Source organism: Ambystoma mexicanum, chromosome 11 (genome assembly GCF_040938575.1).
Source record: "Ambystoma mexicanum isolate Mex_15411 chromosome 11, UKY_AmexF1_1, whole genome shotgun sequence".
NCBI lineage: Eukaryota > Metazoa > Chordata > Amphibia > Caudata > Ambystomatidae > Ambystoma > Ambystoma mexicanum.
In genome coordinates, this window is record NC_090934.1 from 768,369,145 (window position 1) to 768,384,948 (window position 15,804).

A 15,804-nucleotide genomic window follows, 5' to 3' on the forward strand; every position below is an offset into this window, starting at 1 on the left:
TGTCCGTTGCCACCGTTATGGCGTGATCCGACGCCACCTCACCTTCCTGCAGAATCTGTAGGGCCTCCGCCCTCTTGTCCGGTAGGAAGTCTAGCAGGGGAGCCATATTGAACCAATGCTCCCTGTCTTAACGGGCCACAATCGCTAAGGCATTGGCCGCCTTAATCGTCGTTGCCGCCGACAAGATGACTCGTCGTCCCATAGAGTCCAACTTCTTGCCCTCGCTGTCCGGCGGGGAAGTGGAAGTTGAAGCCGCCCACCCGCTGCTTTCTTCTTGGCCGCTGCCGAGACGACCGAGTCCAGCGTAGGCTGGGCCTTGAGGCACAAGGGGGCGGCATCGGGGACCCGGTACTACTTCTTACCCGTCCCTTTTGGCGGGTGTCGTGGAAGGGTTCTTCAGGATCACCAGCCCCTCGTCCCAGATGTCGTCGAGCAACAGTACCACGAGGACCGTCTTTCTCTTGGCCCCCCGTCGTTGGTAAATAAAGCCTTATTTTTTCTGTTCCTCAGGGCAGAGCTGGAAGAGCTCGGATGCCCTGGCTATCATAGCGTGGAAAGAGCCAATTTCGTCGGGCAGAGAGGCCCGAGAGGGGGGGGGTGATGAAGGAATGTCCGTTGTATCATCGCCACCGTCGTCCGTCCCCGTTGCTGTATCCGTCGCCGTATCATCCCGAGGGTCCGGTGAGGGGGATGAGGGGTCCACAGGCCTCGTGGGCACGAAGGGCGGTGCGGGATGGACTCTCTTCCGCTTGTTCAGAGGGCTTCCCGACGGTCCTGGTTCTGGATCCTCCGTCGGGGTCCGTGGTAACCTCGCCCTTATCTCAGTACATAAGGATTGGATCGCCAACAAAATGGCCGCCGAGCTATCCTGGGGCTCGGGCAATGGCTGCGACGGGCGGGATGGCTGCTCCACTGGGCCCTCGTCGTCGCCATCTTCGATCACATCAGCAGGAACCTTCCCCTGGGATCGAACCTCTCGTTGTGGCCTTTCACGGTTTCCACCAGACACTCCTCGGAGGCTGAATCCGAGTCCGTAATGGCCACCGCCCCCCCCCCTCTTTTTCCACCAGGGTCTTCACGATGGGCTGGAAAGAGGATTCCCTCCGCGGTGGCAGGGAAACTCTGGGCCCTGAGGCCGCCTCCACTGGCGTAGTCTCTGCCGGCTTCGCCAGGGCCGCAGCGACAACCTCGATAGAGGCCTTTGCCGGGTGGATCAAGGCCCTCACCACCTTAGATGCGTCCTGGGCCTTCGCTTTTGGGGGGGGGGGGTCATCGCCTCGCTCCCCCTCGGCTCCCTTCGAGATCGACCGGGGCCTCTCCAGAAGCTTACTCGGGTTCTCGGACTTCCTACTCCCCGAACCAGAGCGCTGGCTCGTGGTTGATCGTGCCGGGGAAATCACACCCTGCTTGGCAGCCGAAGAGCCCGACCTTTAGGCGCTCCCGGTGCCCGCGGACTCGCGGTGCTTGGCCTTCTGTTGGGCCCCAGTCGCTGGGGCGCCTCACAGGACTTAGACCGCTCAGACTTTCTTCGCCTTCACACCTGCTGTGCCCTTCTCCAGCCAGGCGGCTGGAACGACGATCTTGCTTGGTCCGTTCCGACAGGTTCTTGCAGAACGCACAGTCCTTCTCCACGTGCGTCTTGTCCTCATGAAGGCAGTAGAGACATCTCAAATGCTCGTCCTCCTTGAAAACATTTTGCAATCCGCATCCCGGGCAGCTCCTGAACAGCTTGGATCCGGGAGTCGAGCTTCCCTTGTCCTGGGCCATGTCCGTTGAGGTAGGCTTCAGATCTTCTGGAACCTCCGAGAAGCGTAACTCGACGAGAACTTCACCCTTGAAGGGCGTAGAAGAATTCCGAAACGGGTCCCAGTTATCAGAAGTGGAAACAGTGGATCTTAAGGCTCGATTAAACTGAAAAAATCTCCCGCAAAAACGCAGTAAAAGCTCGAGAGCTAAAGCACGAGGACTGCCAACACTTGAACATGCGGTAAAAATCTGAGGATGGCTGCCAGGGGAGGGTCTTAGGGAGAGGGCAGTCATTGGCTGGGGCAGTATGACCCAGAGATCAGTGATTGGTTACTACCAAGAAAGGCAGATCAGAAACGAAAATGATACTGATTTTTTCTTTACCGTGGATTCCCAGCCTGACGACGGGGAATATTCATGAGCATGTGAATCCATGCCAGACCCCATGCTGGAGAAATTGATGTTGTGTAATAGTTAACAAGGCTTTGTCAGACATGAAGGGCCGCTCACCATTAATTCGAGAGCTATGTGTGGAGTGGCTCATGGTGTTTTGGTCTTGGGCAAGAATGGGGGACGAGGGGACATCATGGGAGTAAGTTAGAGGGTTATCTCTTTTGAAGTCTCCAAGTGTGGTGAGGCTCTCCTGCGTTGATGCGGACAATAAGGGGGCAGATACAATTTTATTCATAGCATAAGGGTCAGGATCATTATCAGAAATAAAGGTAGATGCTTGAAGTTGCTTCTCAGATTTGATCTTGGAGATCAGTGTTTTTTTGGCAGTTTTCAGAAGATACGGTCCGATGGCGGGTTTGTGGGCCATGGGATGTTTCATTTGAGCACTTGGGTTCGGAGTCTTCCATAGTCAAAGGGTACGTTTCCAAGAATGCTCTCTTGAGCAACTCAGTGTTGTGGCCAAGCTGTGCGGGTCCAAGGAAACCCTGCAGTCCCCACACAGCAAGGCTGCCTGCCAACAACAAGGTATGCTGGTTGTATAGATAGCAGAACAGGACCTGGTTGTTTAGTGCCAGGCGGAGAGCGCAACGGGAGGATATTCGATTGACAAATCTTCGGCTTCTGTCGCGCGGGTCAAAAATAAATCCCACAGTCCCCGCACGACAGGGTGTGCAATTACGGAGAAGAATGCAGGTAATTGGTCAGGGCGGGCGCAATGATTACCAGAGTTACCTGGAGCAGAAATGCGCAGGAGATCCGCCTGCTTGTTCAGTGATGTTTTCAAAGGAAGGTGGAAAGAGTACAGGCAAGCAAGCTCCCAGGCCCAGCAAACAGCAAAACAGCAGGAGTCCTTGTCGCCCTTCGCTTGCATGGGCTTAACGCTGCAAGGGCGGCTGGGACAGAGTTTTATAGGGCCGCCTTGAAAGTGGGCAGAGCTTGCAGGTCGCAGGATTCACGGCATCCAAACTATCAACCTTGATTAGTACAGGCCTATATAAGAAGTTGGGGTCCTAAAACCGAGGGATAAGTCTTATAGAGTCCAATCCCAACAGTTCGTGATTGCACTAAAGGATGTCTTAAATCAAACACCCAGCACTGTGGCAAGTCCTCCAACAATTCTGAAGACTTTGGGCATGTAGAGATTCTTCCCATATATACACACATCTTCCTTTGGGCTGTCCCAAGTCAGTCCTCCAACCACACACCAGGCAGACAAAGGTTATGCTGGCCAGCTAATCGGACTGGCTGCAAAATAACCATCGCTCAGGTCCACCAACTCAGATTGTGCATAAAGAATGTCTGGAGCAGGTTTAAGGTCTAAACAAGTCCACCTACTGTGTGCGCATGTATGTAGTACTGATATTTTAGGGCTGCCTCGTGGCTTCCAGGCAGTGAAATCAGCAGCACCCTTTAAGCCAAAACTAAAATATAGCTGCCCCCTGCATGCTCCAGAGCACCACTGTAGGGTGACCCATTGCCCACAGGCCAAAATGGTGCGCTTAAAAATCACTGTCCTAGAAGTCTCATGGGCTACCATTAGACATGGTAAAAAGCCAGATTAAGGAAAGCAAAAAGCGTAGGATCCCCATCAAATGGGACAACACCGAAAAAAGGAATTCTGTCCCAACAGTACATGCAACCGGAGTGCCCATTATAAACCATCGAGTACATGATCTATCCCCCACCTAAACCGCCTTCTGCATCACGCTAAATCTTCCCACACCCCATTAGCCTGCAGTCTCACCAGCCTCTAATCCCTGCTCACTGTGCACAGGACAGAGTTGGTAAATGGCAGAGGCTGTGTTAACACTCGAATCTTTAAAAACCTATGTAAGACGTAAATGTAGACCTAGTATGATTTCACAAGTAAAGCCTGATTTTATAGACACGGCTCTTCATCCAGGCCAACAAACTACAGATTGGTCATTAATATGGAACAGAAGACTATTGCAGTAGTAACACAAGATACAGGATACTCAGACTCCAGCCACATGAAAATTTAACCTTTAAAATATACTTTGCAACCCGTTAAAATGAACATTTCAAAGTCTTGTATATGAAGTGCTGACTATTATGCCAATACATCTTACAAATTACTGAAATTTACAACAGAAGATTTAAAGAATCGTATAACAGACAAAAATAACATGCAAATATGTATTCAATGTTTGACTGTTTAAATCTTCAGTTCATACAAAGATTGAGCCTACTTACCTCTTTCCTTTTACTACATGCTGTGAACAACAATGTCTGGGCAGCAGTTGTAGGAGAAATGAAATCTTCAAAGACATCTATTGAAAAAAAGTTAAAGGGTCAGCAGTCAAGATTACAATTCTACCAAAACAACTTCTCAGATGCTAAACATTTGGTTACATTTCAATAAAAACATGCAATGAAAGCTATAACCCAAGGATACAATGGTTATATAACCAATAAATACTTTGATTATTAACCAGTTAACTTTTTGCATACTCCAAAATATGTATTGAGCAGTGTAAAGCAAGGAACAAGTTACTTACCTGTAACTTTTGTTCTCCAGCATGGTTCTGGCATGGATTCACATGAATATTCCCCGTCAGGCTGGGAATCCTCGGTAAATAAAAAAAAATCAGTTTCAGCTTCGTTTCTGAACTGTCTTTCTACTAGTAGCCAATCACTGGTCTCTGTCATATCGCCCCCAGCCAATGACTGCCCTCTACCTACGCCCCTCCTCTGGCAGCCATATTCAGATTTGGTAGCATGTAAAGTGGCAGTAGGACCAAGAGAAGAGCCGCAGAGGGGTAGGAGGGAGGGTTCGCATGTGAATCCATGCCAGACCCATGCTGGAGAACAACAGTTACAGGTAAGTAACTTGTTCCTTTTCCAGCATGGGGCATGGCATGGATTTGCATGCTCATGAATACAAGAAATCATAGCAGTACACACATGCACAACCACGGGAGGTGGCAAGGCTCAACATTAAGCATTTCATCAACTCAACATTGAGCAACTCTTAACTCCTCACCAGGCCCACTTTCAGGCGAACAGGTTGCGCAGCACTCCTCCCTGGAATCCCGGTCGACGCAGTAGAATCTCACGAAGTTGTGCATCGACCTCCACGTAGCAGCCCTGCAGATGTCCAGCAGGGGCACACCAGTGGTAGCAGCGATCGCTCTGGTCAAATGTGCTCTCGGACGGCCGGGCAACGGTCGATTTGCCAACCAGTGACAGTGCATGATGCAGCCGGAGAGCCATCTGGAAACGGAAGCCTTCGAGAGGGCCTTCACTTTGTACCTGTGAACCAACAGTTGTGATGTCTTCCGAAGGCCCTTTGTGCGGTCCACATAGAACTTCAGCGCTCTAGCTACATCCAGCGAGTGCAAAGTCCTCTCGGCCAGCGACAAAGGAGACGGGAAGAAAACGGGTAACACCAAGGGCTTGTTGAGATGGAAGTCCAACGGCACCTTGGGCATGGAGAGGTGAGTCCTCAGCACCACACTCGTCTCGTGGAAATTCAGGTATGGAGGTTTGCAGGAAAGGGCCTGGATCTCTCCCACTCGTCGTGCAGAGGTGATGGCCACAAGAAACACGGTCTTCAACGACAGGAACTTCAACGGTGCCGAATGCAGCAGCTTGAATGGCATCCCCATGAGCCTGGTCAGCACCACGTTGAGTTCCCACGCCGGGGCCTTCACCGGCGGGACCGATCGGAAACAGTCCTTTCATGAACTCCTTCACCAGGAGATGGGACCACAGTTTATCGCCCCGGAGTTCTGGTGTAGCAGAAGATAGCCACCAGATGGATGATGGAAGCATGAGCCAGCCCAGCCTTGGCCAGCGACAAAGTACAGCAGTACTTGAGGGGCCGTAATCCGCAGAGGGTTAATCTATGCGCGGCACAAGCCAGAGAACCTCTTCCATTTGTGTCCATAGCACCCGGGTCGTTGTGGAGGATGGCGCCTCCATCTCTGGCGAGAAGATCTGTGTCCGTCGGCAGAATGACCGGGGGGGGGGGGGTTGTGGGGGGACGCCGACATGTCCAGAAGGTCCGGGAACCAAATCTGCCTCGGCCACGCCGGTGCGACGTCGATCATCCTGCACCGGGACCATCTGAGTTGAATGATGAGTCATAGTAGCAACGGCAACGATGCAATCGCATACAGGAACAGGCCGTCCCAGGGGAATGAGACGGCATCGCCCATGCTCCCCGGCTGGGGGAACCTGCTGGAGAACCTCCGGCACTTGGCGTTCGCCGCAAATAGTTCGATCTGGAGATTGCCCCATCGTCGGAATAGGAGATCCACTTGATCCTGCCGCAGCTCCCACTCGTGGCACGAGCGCAGCTCCCTGCTTAGTGAGTCGGGACGGTGTTCTTGATTCCTGCCAGATGGAAGGGTACCAGAAACATCCCTTGGGCGACGCCCCAATGCCACAGATCCTGCGCTTCCTTGGATAGGGCTGGGGATCTGGTGCTCCCCTGCTTCCGGATGTAGAACATTGTGGTGGTGTCGGTGGAGACCCTCAACACTTTGCCCTTGAGGGACAGAAGGAACGACCCAAGGGCCCAGAACACGGCTCTGAGCTCCAGGACATTGATGTGTAGCGACCTCTCCTCAGGGAGCCAAAGGCCTCTTGCGTGGTGATCTCCAGTGTGTGCTCCCCATCCCTCCAGGGAGGCGTCCGTCGTCAGTTTCCTGATGTGCCGGGGTCTGGCAGTCCATGCCCGCCGCGAGATGCACAGATGCAACACCACGGGATTGCTTGGCCGAAAGTCTTGTTGCATGAAATCCTGTCTTCAAAACTGCCCGCTGCTTGCATCCAACAGGCATCGAGGAACTCTTGCAGTGGTCGCATCCGCAGCCTGCACAGGCTCACAAGGTAGATACAAGAGCACATCATAACGAGAAGGGACTTGATGAACCTCAGCCTGGCCGCGCCCATGGTCAACAGGCATTACAGCTTGCCCAGGATGGCCTTCATCCTTTCCTCAGACAGTGCAGCCAATCGCGCCACTGTCGCGTCTGGCTCCCAGGAACAGGGCGACTTGCGACGGTACCAAGTGGGATTTCGCGAAGTTGATCGAGAATCCCAGATCCGTGAGCAGTTGGACGGTCTTTGCTGTGTGATCGACTGCGAGTTACCTTGACTTTGCTCGGATGAGCCAATCGTCCAGGTAGGGGTAGACGCGGATCCCCTGCAGGCGCAGCCGCACCGTCAGGCACTTGAACACCCTGGGCGCCGACTTCATTCCGAAGGGGAGGGCCTTGAACTGATAGTGCCGCCCTTGAACCACGAATCGTAGGAATTTGCAAAGTCCCTTTAGAATGGGGATGTGGAAGTAGGCACCCTCCAAGTTCAGCGACGATAGGAAATCGCCTTCCTTCAGCTGTCCCAGCACGTGCTGGAGGGTGACCATCCGGAATTCCTGAGACAATGTATTTGTTCAGACGACGAAGGTCCAGGATGGGTCACCAACCGCCAGTCTTCTTGCGGACAAGGAAGTACCGCGAGTACACTCGAGCCCCGGAGCCTTTTGGGGACGAGTTCTATGGCTCCCTTTCTTAGCATCGCTCATACCTCCAGAAGTAGTTGTGGGACATGGTTTTCCTTCCTGGCCCTGGGTGGTATGCAGGGACACCTCTGAAATTCCAGGATGTGCCTATGGACCAGGGCATCCAGCACCCAACGGTCGGTGGAGATGGACTCCCACACTGACTAATTTCACCAGCCGGCCTCCCACCGGGGTGCTCGGGTGGGGGCCCGATGCCACGGCCGGTTCAGTCCAGTTTCATCACTGCCTTGCCGCCGACGACGACGCTATCCTCCTGTTTTGCTGCGTCCTCTGTAGGCTTCCTGCAACGAGGAGCAGGCCGCTTGGCGGTATGAGGAACCACCGCCACATCCTTTGGAGGCACCTTGCTTGCCTCCGGAGTTCCGAAAGGATGGCCATCGTTGAACACCCAAGGCGTCTCGGTGTCCGCCTTGATGGCCTGCAGTGACTCGTCCATTGTCTTGCTGAACAGGTTGTTTCCGTCGAAGGGCATGTCCAGAACCCTGGTCTGCACGTCCTGGCGGAAGTTGGTGGCCTTAAGCCAACCACGCCAGCGAAGGCAAACGCTGTTGCCCATCTGACGATAGCCGGTGTCAGCAATGTCCGTGGCCACCGTTATGGCATGGTCCGAAGCCACCTAGTCTTCCTGTAGGATTTCTAGGGCCTTAGCCCTCTCGTCATCCGGGAGGAAGTCCAGCAGGGGAGCGATCTTGAACCACAGCTCCCTGCCGTAGCGAGCCACGTTCGTGAGGGCGTTGGCCGCTTTAATTGTCGTCGCCGCGATGACCCGTCGTTCCATGGCGTCCAGCTTCTTCCCCTCGCTGTCCGCCGGTGATGTTGAAGTCGAAGCCGTCGCCCCCGCCGCCTTCTTAGCCGCCACGGAGACCACTGAATCCGGGGACGGCTGGGACCTGAGGCACATAGGGGCGGAGTTCGGGACCCGGTACTACTTCTCGTACCGGTCTCTTAGCAGGGGCCGTGGACGGGTTCTTCAGGAGCTCCAGTAGAGTATAGATGCCTGGCGATCATAGCGTGGAAGGACCCAATTTTGTCAGGGGGGGGCGCCCCGAGCGGGTGGTGAAGGAGGTCCATTCTGTCATCACTGCCGTAGTCCGTCCCGGACGTCTCCATTGCCGTCTCATCCCTCGGCAGGGAGGGAGGGGATGGGATGGGATGGATTTGCCTCTGCTTGCACGGTGGGCTTCCCGACGGTCCAGGCTTTGCTGGATCGTCCGCTGGGGGGTAAGGGCAACCTTGTCCTTATCTCCGTACACAAAGCCTGAGTAGCCAATAAGATCGCTCCCGAGTTGTCTTGTAGCATAGGCACTGGTTGCGACGGTTGTGGAGTAGGATCCTCCCTCTCCTTCACGGTTCCCCGTCGGCACCACCGTCTCTTCGTCCACCTCGTCGAGATCCCTCCCGTAGGACCGGACCTCTAACTTCTTGTCCAGGACCTTTGCGACGCCAGCCAGCTCATCTTCAGAGGTATCTTTGTCCATAAGGTCTACCATGCCCCCCCCCCCCCTTTTCTCCGCCCGGGATTTCACAGGGGTCTTATCGATAGGCTGAAAAGAGGATTCCCTCCGTGGTGGCAAGGAAACTCTAGGCCCAAGGGTAGTGTCCACTGGGATAGCCTCCGCAGGCTTCGCCAGGGCCACCACGACTCCCTTGATCCATGCGTTAGCTGGGTGAATCAGGGCCTTCGCGACTTTGGGCACGCCGCAGGCCTTCACTTTGGGGGAGGTTCACTGCGTCGTTCCCCCCTCGGCTGCCTTGTCGGGATCGACCGGGACTTCTCCCGAAGTTTACCAGGGTTCTCAGACTTCCTTTTCCACCCCGAGCCAGAGTGTTGGCTCGTGGTTTGGCGTCGGTGACATCGCGCCCTGCCTGGCAGCCAACAACCCGATCCATCGGCGCTCCTGGTGCCCGCAGACTCACATTGCTTTGCCTTCTGTTGGGCCCCCGTCACTGGAGCGCCCTCAAAGTTCTTAGAAGACTGCTCGGACTTCTCACCTGCTGCTGGGCTCTCCCCCTCCAGCCAGTTGGCGAGTCAGGTACGATGATCCCCCATTGTCCGTTCGGACATATTCCTACAAAACGCAGTCCTTTTCCATTTGTCGTGGTTGTGAAGGCTGTAGAGGCACCGAGAGTGCTTATCTTCTTTGAAGACATTTTGTAATCCGCATCCAGGACAGCGCCTGAAAAACTTGGATCCAGGTGTCGTGTTTCCTTTGTCCTGGGCCATGTCCACGCGGGCAGGGCTCAAAGATCTTCCGGAATCCTCCAAGAAGCGAAACTCGACGAAAACTCGCCCTTGAGGGGCGTAGGAAAATCCAAAATGGGTCCCTGTTGATCGGAAATAGAAACGGTGGAGCTTGAGGCTCGATTGACTGAAAAAAAATATGTAAGCTCTTTCAAAAATAAATTTAAAAAAAATAATCACAAAATGCAGTAAAAGCTCGATAGCTATAGCACGAGGACTCCCAACACTTGAACGTGCTGTAAAAATTTGAAGATGGCTGCCAGAGGAGGGGCTTAGGTAGAGGGCAGTCATTGGTTGGGGGCAGTATGACCCAGAGACCAGTGATTGGTTATTAGGAGAAAGACAGTTCAGAAACAAAACAAACTGATTTTTTCTTTACCGAAGATTCCCAGCCTGAGGGGGAATATTCATGAACATGTAAATCCATGACAGACCCCATACTGCAGAATTCCTTCTACCTTAGAGACGCCCAGCAACTTTGCTGGATTTTGAGGACTTGACTTTTTTTTAACCTGAGAGAGTGTGGCCCTTTTTCCCACTCATGTATTTTGATGTGTGTTTTACACTCATGTTTTCTTTGGTTAAGGAGTCTAAACAACTCCATAGGCATCTTTTCATTTGTGTTACAGCACCTTCAGTGCAGTGGCACAGGGAATCCCTTCAGGCTTTCCCCAGGTTTAAATAACTTCTCTGGGAGAAACTACTGTTTCCCAGAGCAGTAAAGTGAAATTGACTTTACTTACATATGTAACTTTCTAGACCCAGCACACACCATTTTACCATAGGGTGCTGGAGGGGTTACCTAGTATCCCCTTTGTCTAGCTTCTCATGTAACATTTTTATGCTACCCTTTCCTTGATTAATGGCTGGTGGCAGTGGTTTACGTTTTACTACCATTATGGGATTTTACTGTGGGCTGTGTTCGCAGCCACAGTAAAGCACCCATGGGTACCATTTCTGTCAAAATGGCCTGGTCGTCTTTTCGCCATTTCTTTGTGGAAAGGTCTTTGAGATTTACTCTACGTGCCAAACCCAGTGGTCCCTTTGTTCGCTTTGCCTTTGGCGGGCTTCACGAGTAAAACCTGCCTCTGGCTCCAGGGTGTCTGGGGTGGGCAGGAAGTGAGGGAGGGGCCCGAAATTCTGTGCTTTGTCTCCTAGGAGACCCAAATGCACTCTGTGGTGATTGGCCGGCTGACTGGCAAGGACAGCCACCCTGCTGGGTGACTGACAGCTAGGCTGGAATTAATGGGAGAGACCTGAAAAGGTTAGGCTTTTGGCTTGGAAGGCAGGGTCAACCACTGGACGAAGGAACCGAAGAAGAACTTGGAGGACGCCTGCTGCAACTCCTGAACCATTGGTTTGCCCGGTGAAGCCCTGCTGCTGTGCTGAGGCTCCAAATTCGTATCGACAGAGAAGCCCCTATAAGGACGACTTCTCCCTTGAGTTGGTGTGGACCAATCAACTCCAAAGTAAGCCACCTGGACATCCTTCTCGGAGCTGGTTGAATTTGCAGAGTTGCTGCTGGAAACAGAAACGCCAGGCAGAGGAACACCAGATTGTGTGCGTTGCTTTTAAGCTGGCCAAGAGCTCCAGGAAGATCTTCCAGACTCCCAAGAAGCAGGACTGACGGAGCCTGAGCCCCCTCAGAGTGCAGGACCCCAGAAGCAAGGAAAGTCCATCTAGACAGCCAGGAACCGCAGTGTTAATATTTGTGGTAGGCAGCTGACACACCGAACAGCCACTTGTTTGAAGATTGCCGGTTGCGAGCGGTGACCATCCCATCGCAGTGTAGGAGTCCCCAAAAGTCCTCCCTCTTGTTCCCATGACTGAGGCCCAGGAACAATGAGATCTGCAGAGCTGCTCAGGAACAGAAGTCATCTGCTGCACTTTTTCTTCAATACAAAAGGTACTGTAAAAGTCGGAGAGAACTTACCTCTTACTGTAGAGAGGCCTGCAACTTCTAACAAGTCCACGGCTTGTGGCCCCTACATAGATTCTTTTTTCTTCGAAGACTTTGCAAAGACTTTTCTTACTTACCTGCAAAGAAGTGCTTCAGCTCATACACACTTTTGCCAATTGAATTTGGCTTAGCCTGTTCCACTGAATGACTTATTGAGGGAATCTGAAAGTATTTGCCCGTTTAGGAAGATTTGTGGTCTTTGTATGTGCTAATAACCTTTTCTTTTGACATCCCTGGAGTATTCTAAATGCAACCGTGATTATATTAGTGTTCCCAGCAGCCTAGCTATTGAAGTCACCTGAGGGTGTAGGTTGTGTCTGATTTAGAAACATTAAGTGTGTGTATTTTGTGAAGTATATTTGAGTGTTACCGTTATATTGCTCCCTTCTGAAGAATACACTCTGATAAATCATTTTTTATTCAAAAAACCTTGTGTGTAAGAGTTTCTTTGAATACTTGTCACTGAATCTCTAACTCCCCTACAGCTCACATTGACCCCTCTTGAGATAAGTCTGGCTGCTCAATCACGCTACCAACCTGTGTAGTACAGACTTCTACCAAAGGTTGGGTTCCTATTGGGAGGAGGTCAAGGCACAAGCACAAAGGCTGCTGCCTGTCGGGAGCTTGTCTGGAACTGGATGGGCTCTGGCTCTCCCTCTCCCCTGCTGAGCGGCTAATTAATTTCCACTGAAGCTGCACTGATCCTGCAATTGGACCACTAAACGGCCTCGGTCCTGGGCCCTGCCACTCTCCACTTGCACTGATGCCCTGGAACCCCTTTGCACTGCGGGTCTGTCTCTGTATCCCTACAGCCCCCCCTCCCCCAGCACTTGTTCTGCACTTACCTCACACTTGCCACCAGCTGGCCCTATTTATTTATTACGTACGCCTCTTACCTTGTACTGCACTTCCCCCCCCCTCCCCTTCCCCTTGCACTTTTCCCCTCCCCTACCCCTGCACTTGCGCGATCTGAATGACACCTGGCCTAGTAGGATCGTTTTCTGTCTCCCCTTGTACCCCCCTCCCTGCCTCGTCGCGCCTTGAAACACTTGTGTATAGGCGCGTTACAAATACCATATCATATCATATACCTGCCACCATTCGGTAAGGACTGCCTCTGACCCTTCTACTCTTAACTATACAATTTATAAATCAGAGCACCACTGTCTGTTGTACTATACTGCTACTATCTAAACCTGTATTATGGCTTATACAGCAGCTCCCATGTTTATGCCCAAACGCTGCCTCCTATAACTGTCCTGCACCCGGCTATTGAACACTGCATTCAGCCCTTTGTGGCTCGTTATGGTCAGTTGCACCTAGCCCTTTATGCCTGCTATTAAACACTGCATTTAGACCAGTTATGGTTTGTTGCACCTAGCTGCACACTGCACTTTTTTTCTTAACTGCGCCTACTTGCTTGCACATTGCATCTTAGCCTTTACTGTGCATTTTCAATCTAGGTTAACCCTAATGCCACAATTGTACCTACCGGCCTGCAAACTGCATTTTTAGCCCTACTTTGAATCTTGAATTTAGGTGAACTTCCACTGTTACAATTGCACCTACCTGCTACTCATGACATCTCTAGCCTACTGTTTTCCTATTGTAACCCCTAGTGTTACAATTAGCTGCAGCGGTAGTGTGTCCGTGTGCTCCCTACCCAACTCTGAATTGATGCATAGGAACTTACTCACCTACTATAGGTCGGGCACTCCAGCGCATTCTATCTCTGAAATTCCAGCTGCCTTAACACCACCATCATGCTCTCTAGTACTATCCACGGCATTTATTACATGGCCTTACCTCTTGTCATCATCGCCCCGCTACTCATTGTGGTAACACTTACACATCTCCAGCGAGAACTTCACTTCCACCCCTTACCCCCACTACCGCTCCTTCAGCCTTCTGATACTGCACTCAGCCCTCACCACCAGCCCCGGTCCAAATTCAACCTTGCAATGGGTTGCCCCGGGACTACCCCATTGAACATTACCAAAGTAACAACTATACTAACCAGAACCTTAATGACCCAGCTCTATGGCTGCAACACTGCCAGGAAACCTACACCGAACCAACCTTACTCGCTCAGAAACAAGAGACTAGGCACAGGATTCCGTCTATTGCACACGCATAGCAACAACTCTAAATACACTATACCCAAACCACCTAGCCCACCTTCTCCTAGCACTAATTCTAAAACCACTACCCACGCAGCTAAATCTCAACAGATCAAGGGTGCCATTATCAACGCCAGATCTCTTCCAGCCCACGCACTAGACATTGTAGACCTTATCACGTCCCAAGAACCTGACTTTATTGCAATATCCGAAACATGACTACATGCCGCTTCGGCACCTTCACTGTCCCTGGCCCTACCGCCACCAGACTACGGCATCACTCGATGTGATCGCAACATGGCCCAAATTAGAGAGTGGGGGGGTGCCTTCATCATAAAAACTCTTGGTCTAAGAGTGGCTACGAATTCCAAACTTGAGTCGGCTGAACTACTCTCAATCAAATTACCACTAACGCCTAACCAAACTGCCAACCTCCACCTTATCTACAGACCTCCCGGTCCTGCACCTTCCTTTGTTGGAGAAATGTCCTCCTTACTTCGACAAAACTAAAACCAACTCGCAAATTATCCTAGGTGACCATAATCTGGGATTCGGTGACCCTAAAGACTCCACTGCCTCTGACTTGGAGAATGTACTAACTGACTTCGGATTCACCATGCACATTCAAGAGCCTACCCATACCAAAGGGAGGACCCTTGACTGGTTAGCCAGCTCCAACTGCAATATTAATGTTCTCTCCAATACCCCCTGCTTATGGTCCGACCACCACATCATTACCTTTAATATTGAAGCAGCACGGCACTCTCCTCCTTTAATAGCTTCAGCCCTCCCCACTAGAAATAAAAGGGACATAACCAAAGAGAAACTTCTCCCATTGCGACTCCCATCTCTCAAAGCAGTCACATACTCCTGCACCGACCCTACAACCTTAGCAGACACCTACAATCGCACCATGCTCAGAGCCATGAACTCAATCACCCTATCAAACTTAGGAAGTCTAAACCACGTGCACATCTTAACTCTTGGTTTACACCTCCGTTAAGAGTGCTCCGCAAAGCTAAACGCTGCGCTGAAAATTGACGGCTTCATCCTTGCCTCCCTCACTTACAAAGATGCTATCACTGCAAAAAAGGAGTCTCTCAATAACCGTATCATGCAAGCAGACTCGAACACGAAATAACTAAGATCTTAACAGACCTTGAATCTCCAGTAACCCCCCCTCCAAGGCACCTCTACCAAAGATAGTAAATGGTGTGCCAACTTTCAGTCCACTCTACTGAATAAAATGTCCACTCTACAATCCAAAATCAAAGACAAACAAGAGCCTGAAACAGGACAATCGTCCACCAACCCCGTTAAGGGTCACTCCTCTAGCTGCTCTTAATATTAAACCTTTTGCCTTCCCTCCACTCACCATTGTTGAGGTGGAAGACATTATTAAAAGAATCAAACTGTCAAGGCGATCCTTGCCCTGCTCCTATCATTAAGGATTCTGCCCATGACCTGGCCCCATTCATCACGGCCTTCATTAACTCATCGTTTAAAACAAGTACTGTCCCGGACAACCTCAAGGACGCCTGGTGATCCCACTGCTTAAAAACCATCCTTCGACCCAAGCGCATACCCACCAATTTCAGACCCATAACCACTGTCCCGTTCTTGCTCAAGATTTTAGACCGTGCAGCATACCTGCAGATCCAAAACTACTTGGAATCCAATAACCTCCTGGGTCTGCGGCAATCAGGAATCCGTCCCAGACATGGGACCGAAA

At 51.7% G+C, this 15,804-nt stretch overlaps 1 protein-coding gene across 1 annotated transcript in view; it reads right to left on the reverse strand.

Moving 5' to 3' along the window:
- The window catches only part of IPO7 (importin 7), a 1,018,209-nt gene that overhangs the window by 534,139 nt on the left and 468,266 nt on the right, over window positions 1-15,804 (reverse strand). The window contains exon 11 of the mRNA XM_069623670.1: window positions 4,414-4,490. Within this exon, the coding sequence (XP_069479771.1) occupies window positions 4,414-4,490 (77 nt within the window). The remainder of the gene's footprint in view (window positions 1-4,413; window positions 4,491-15,804) is intronic.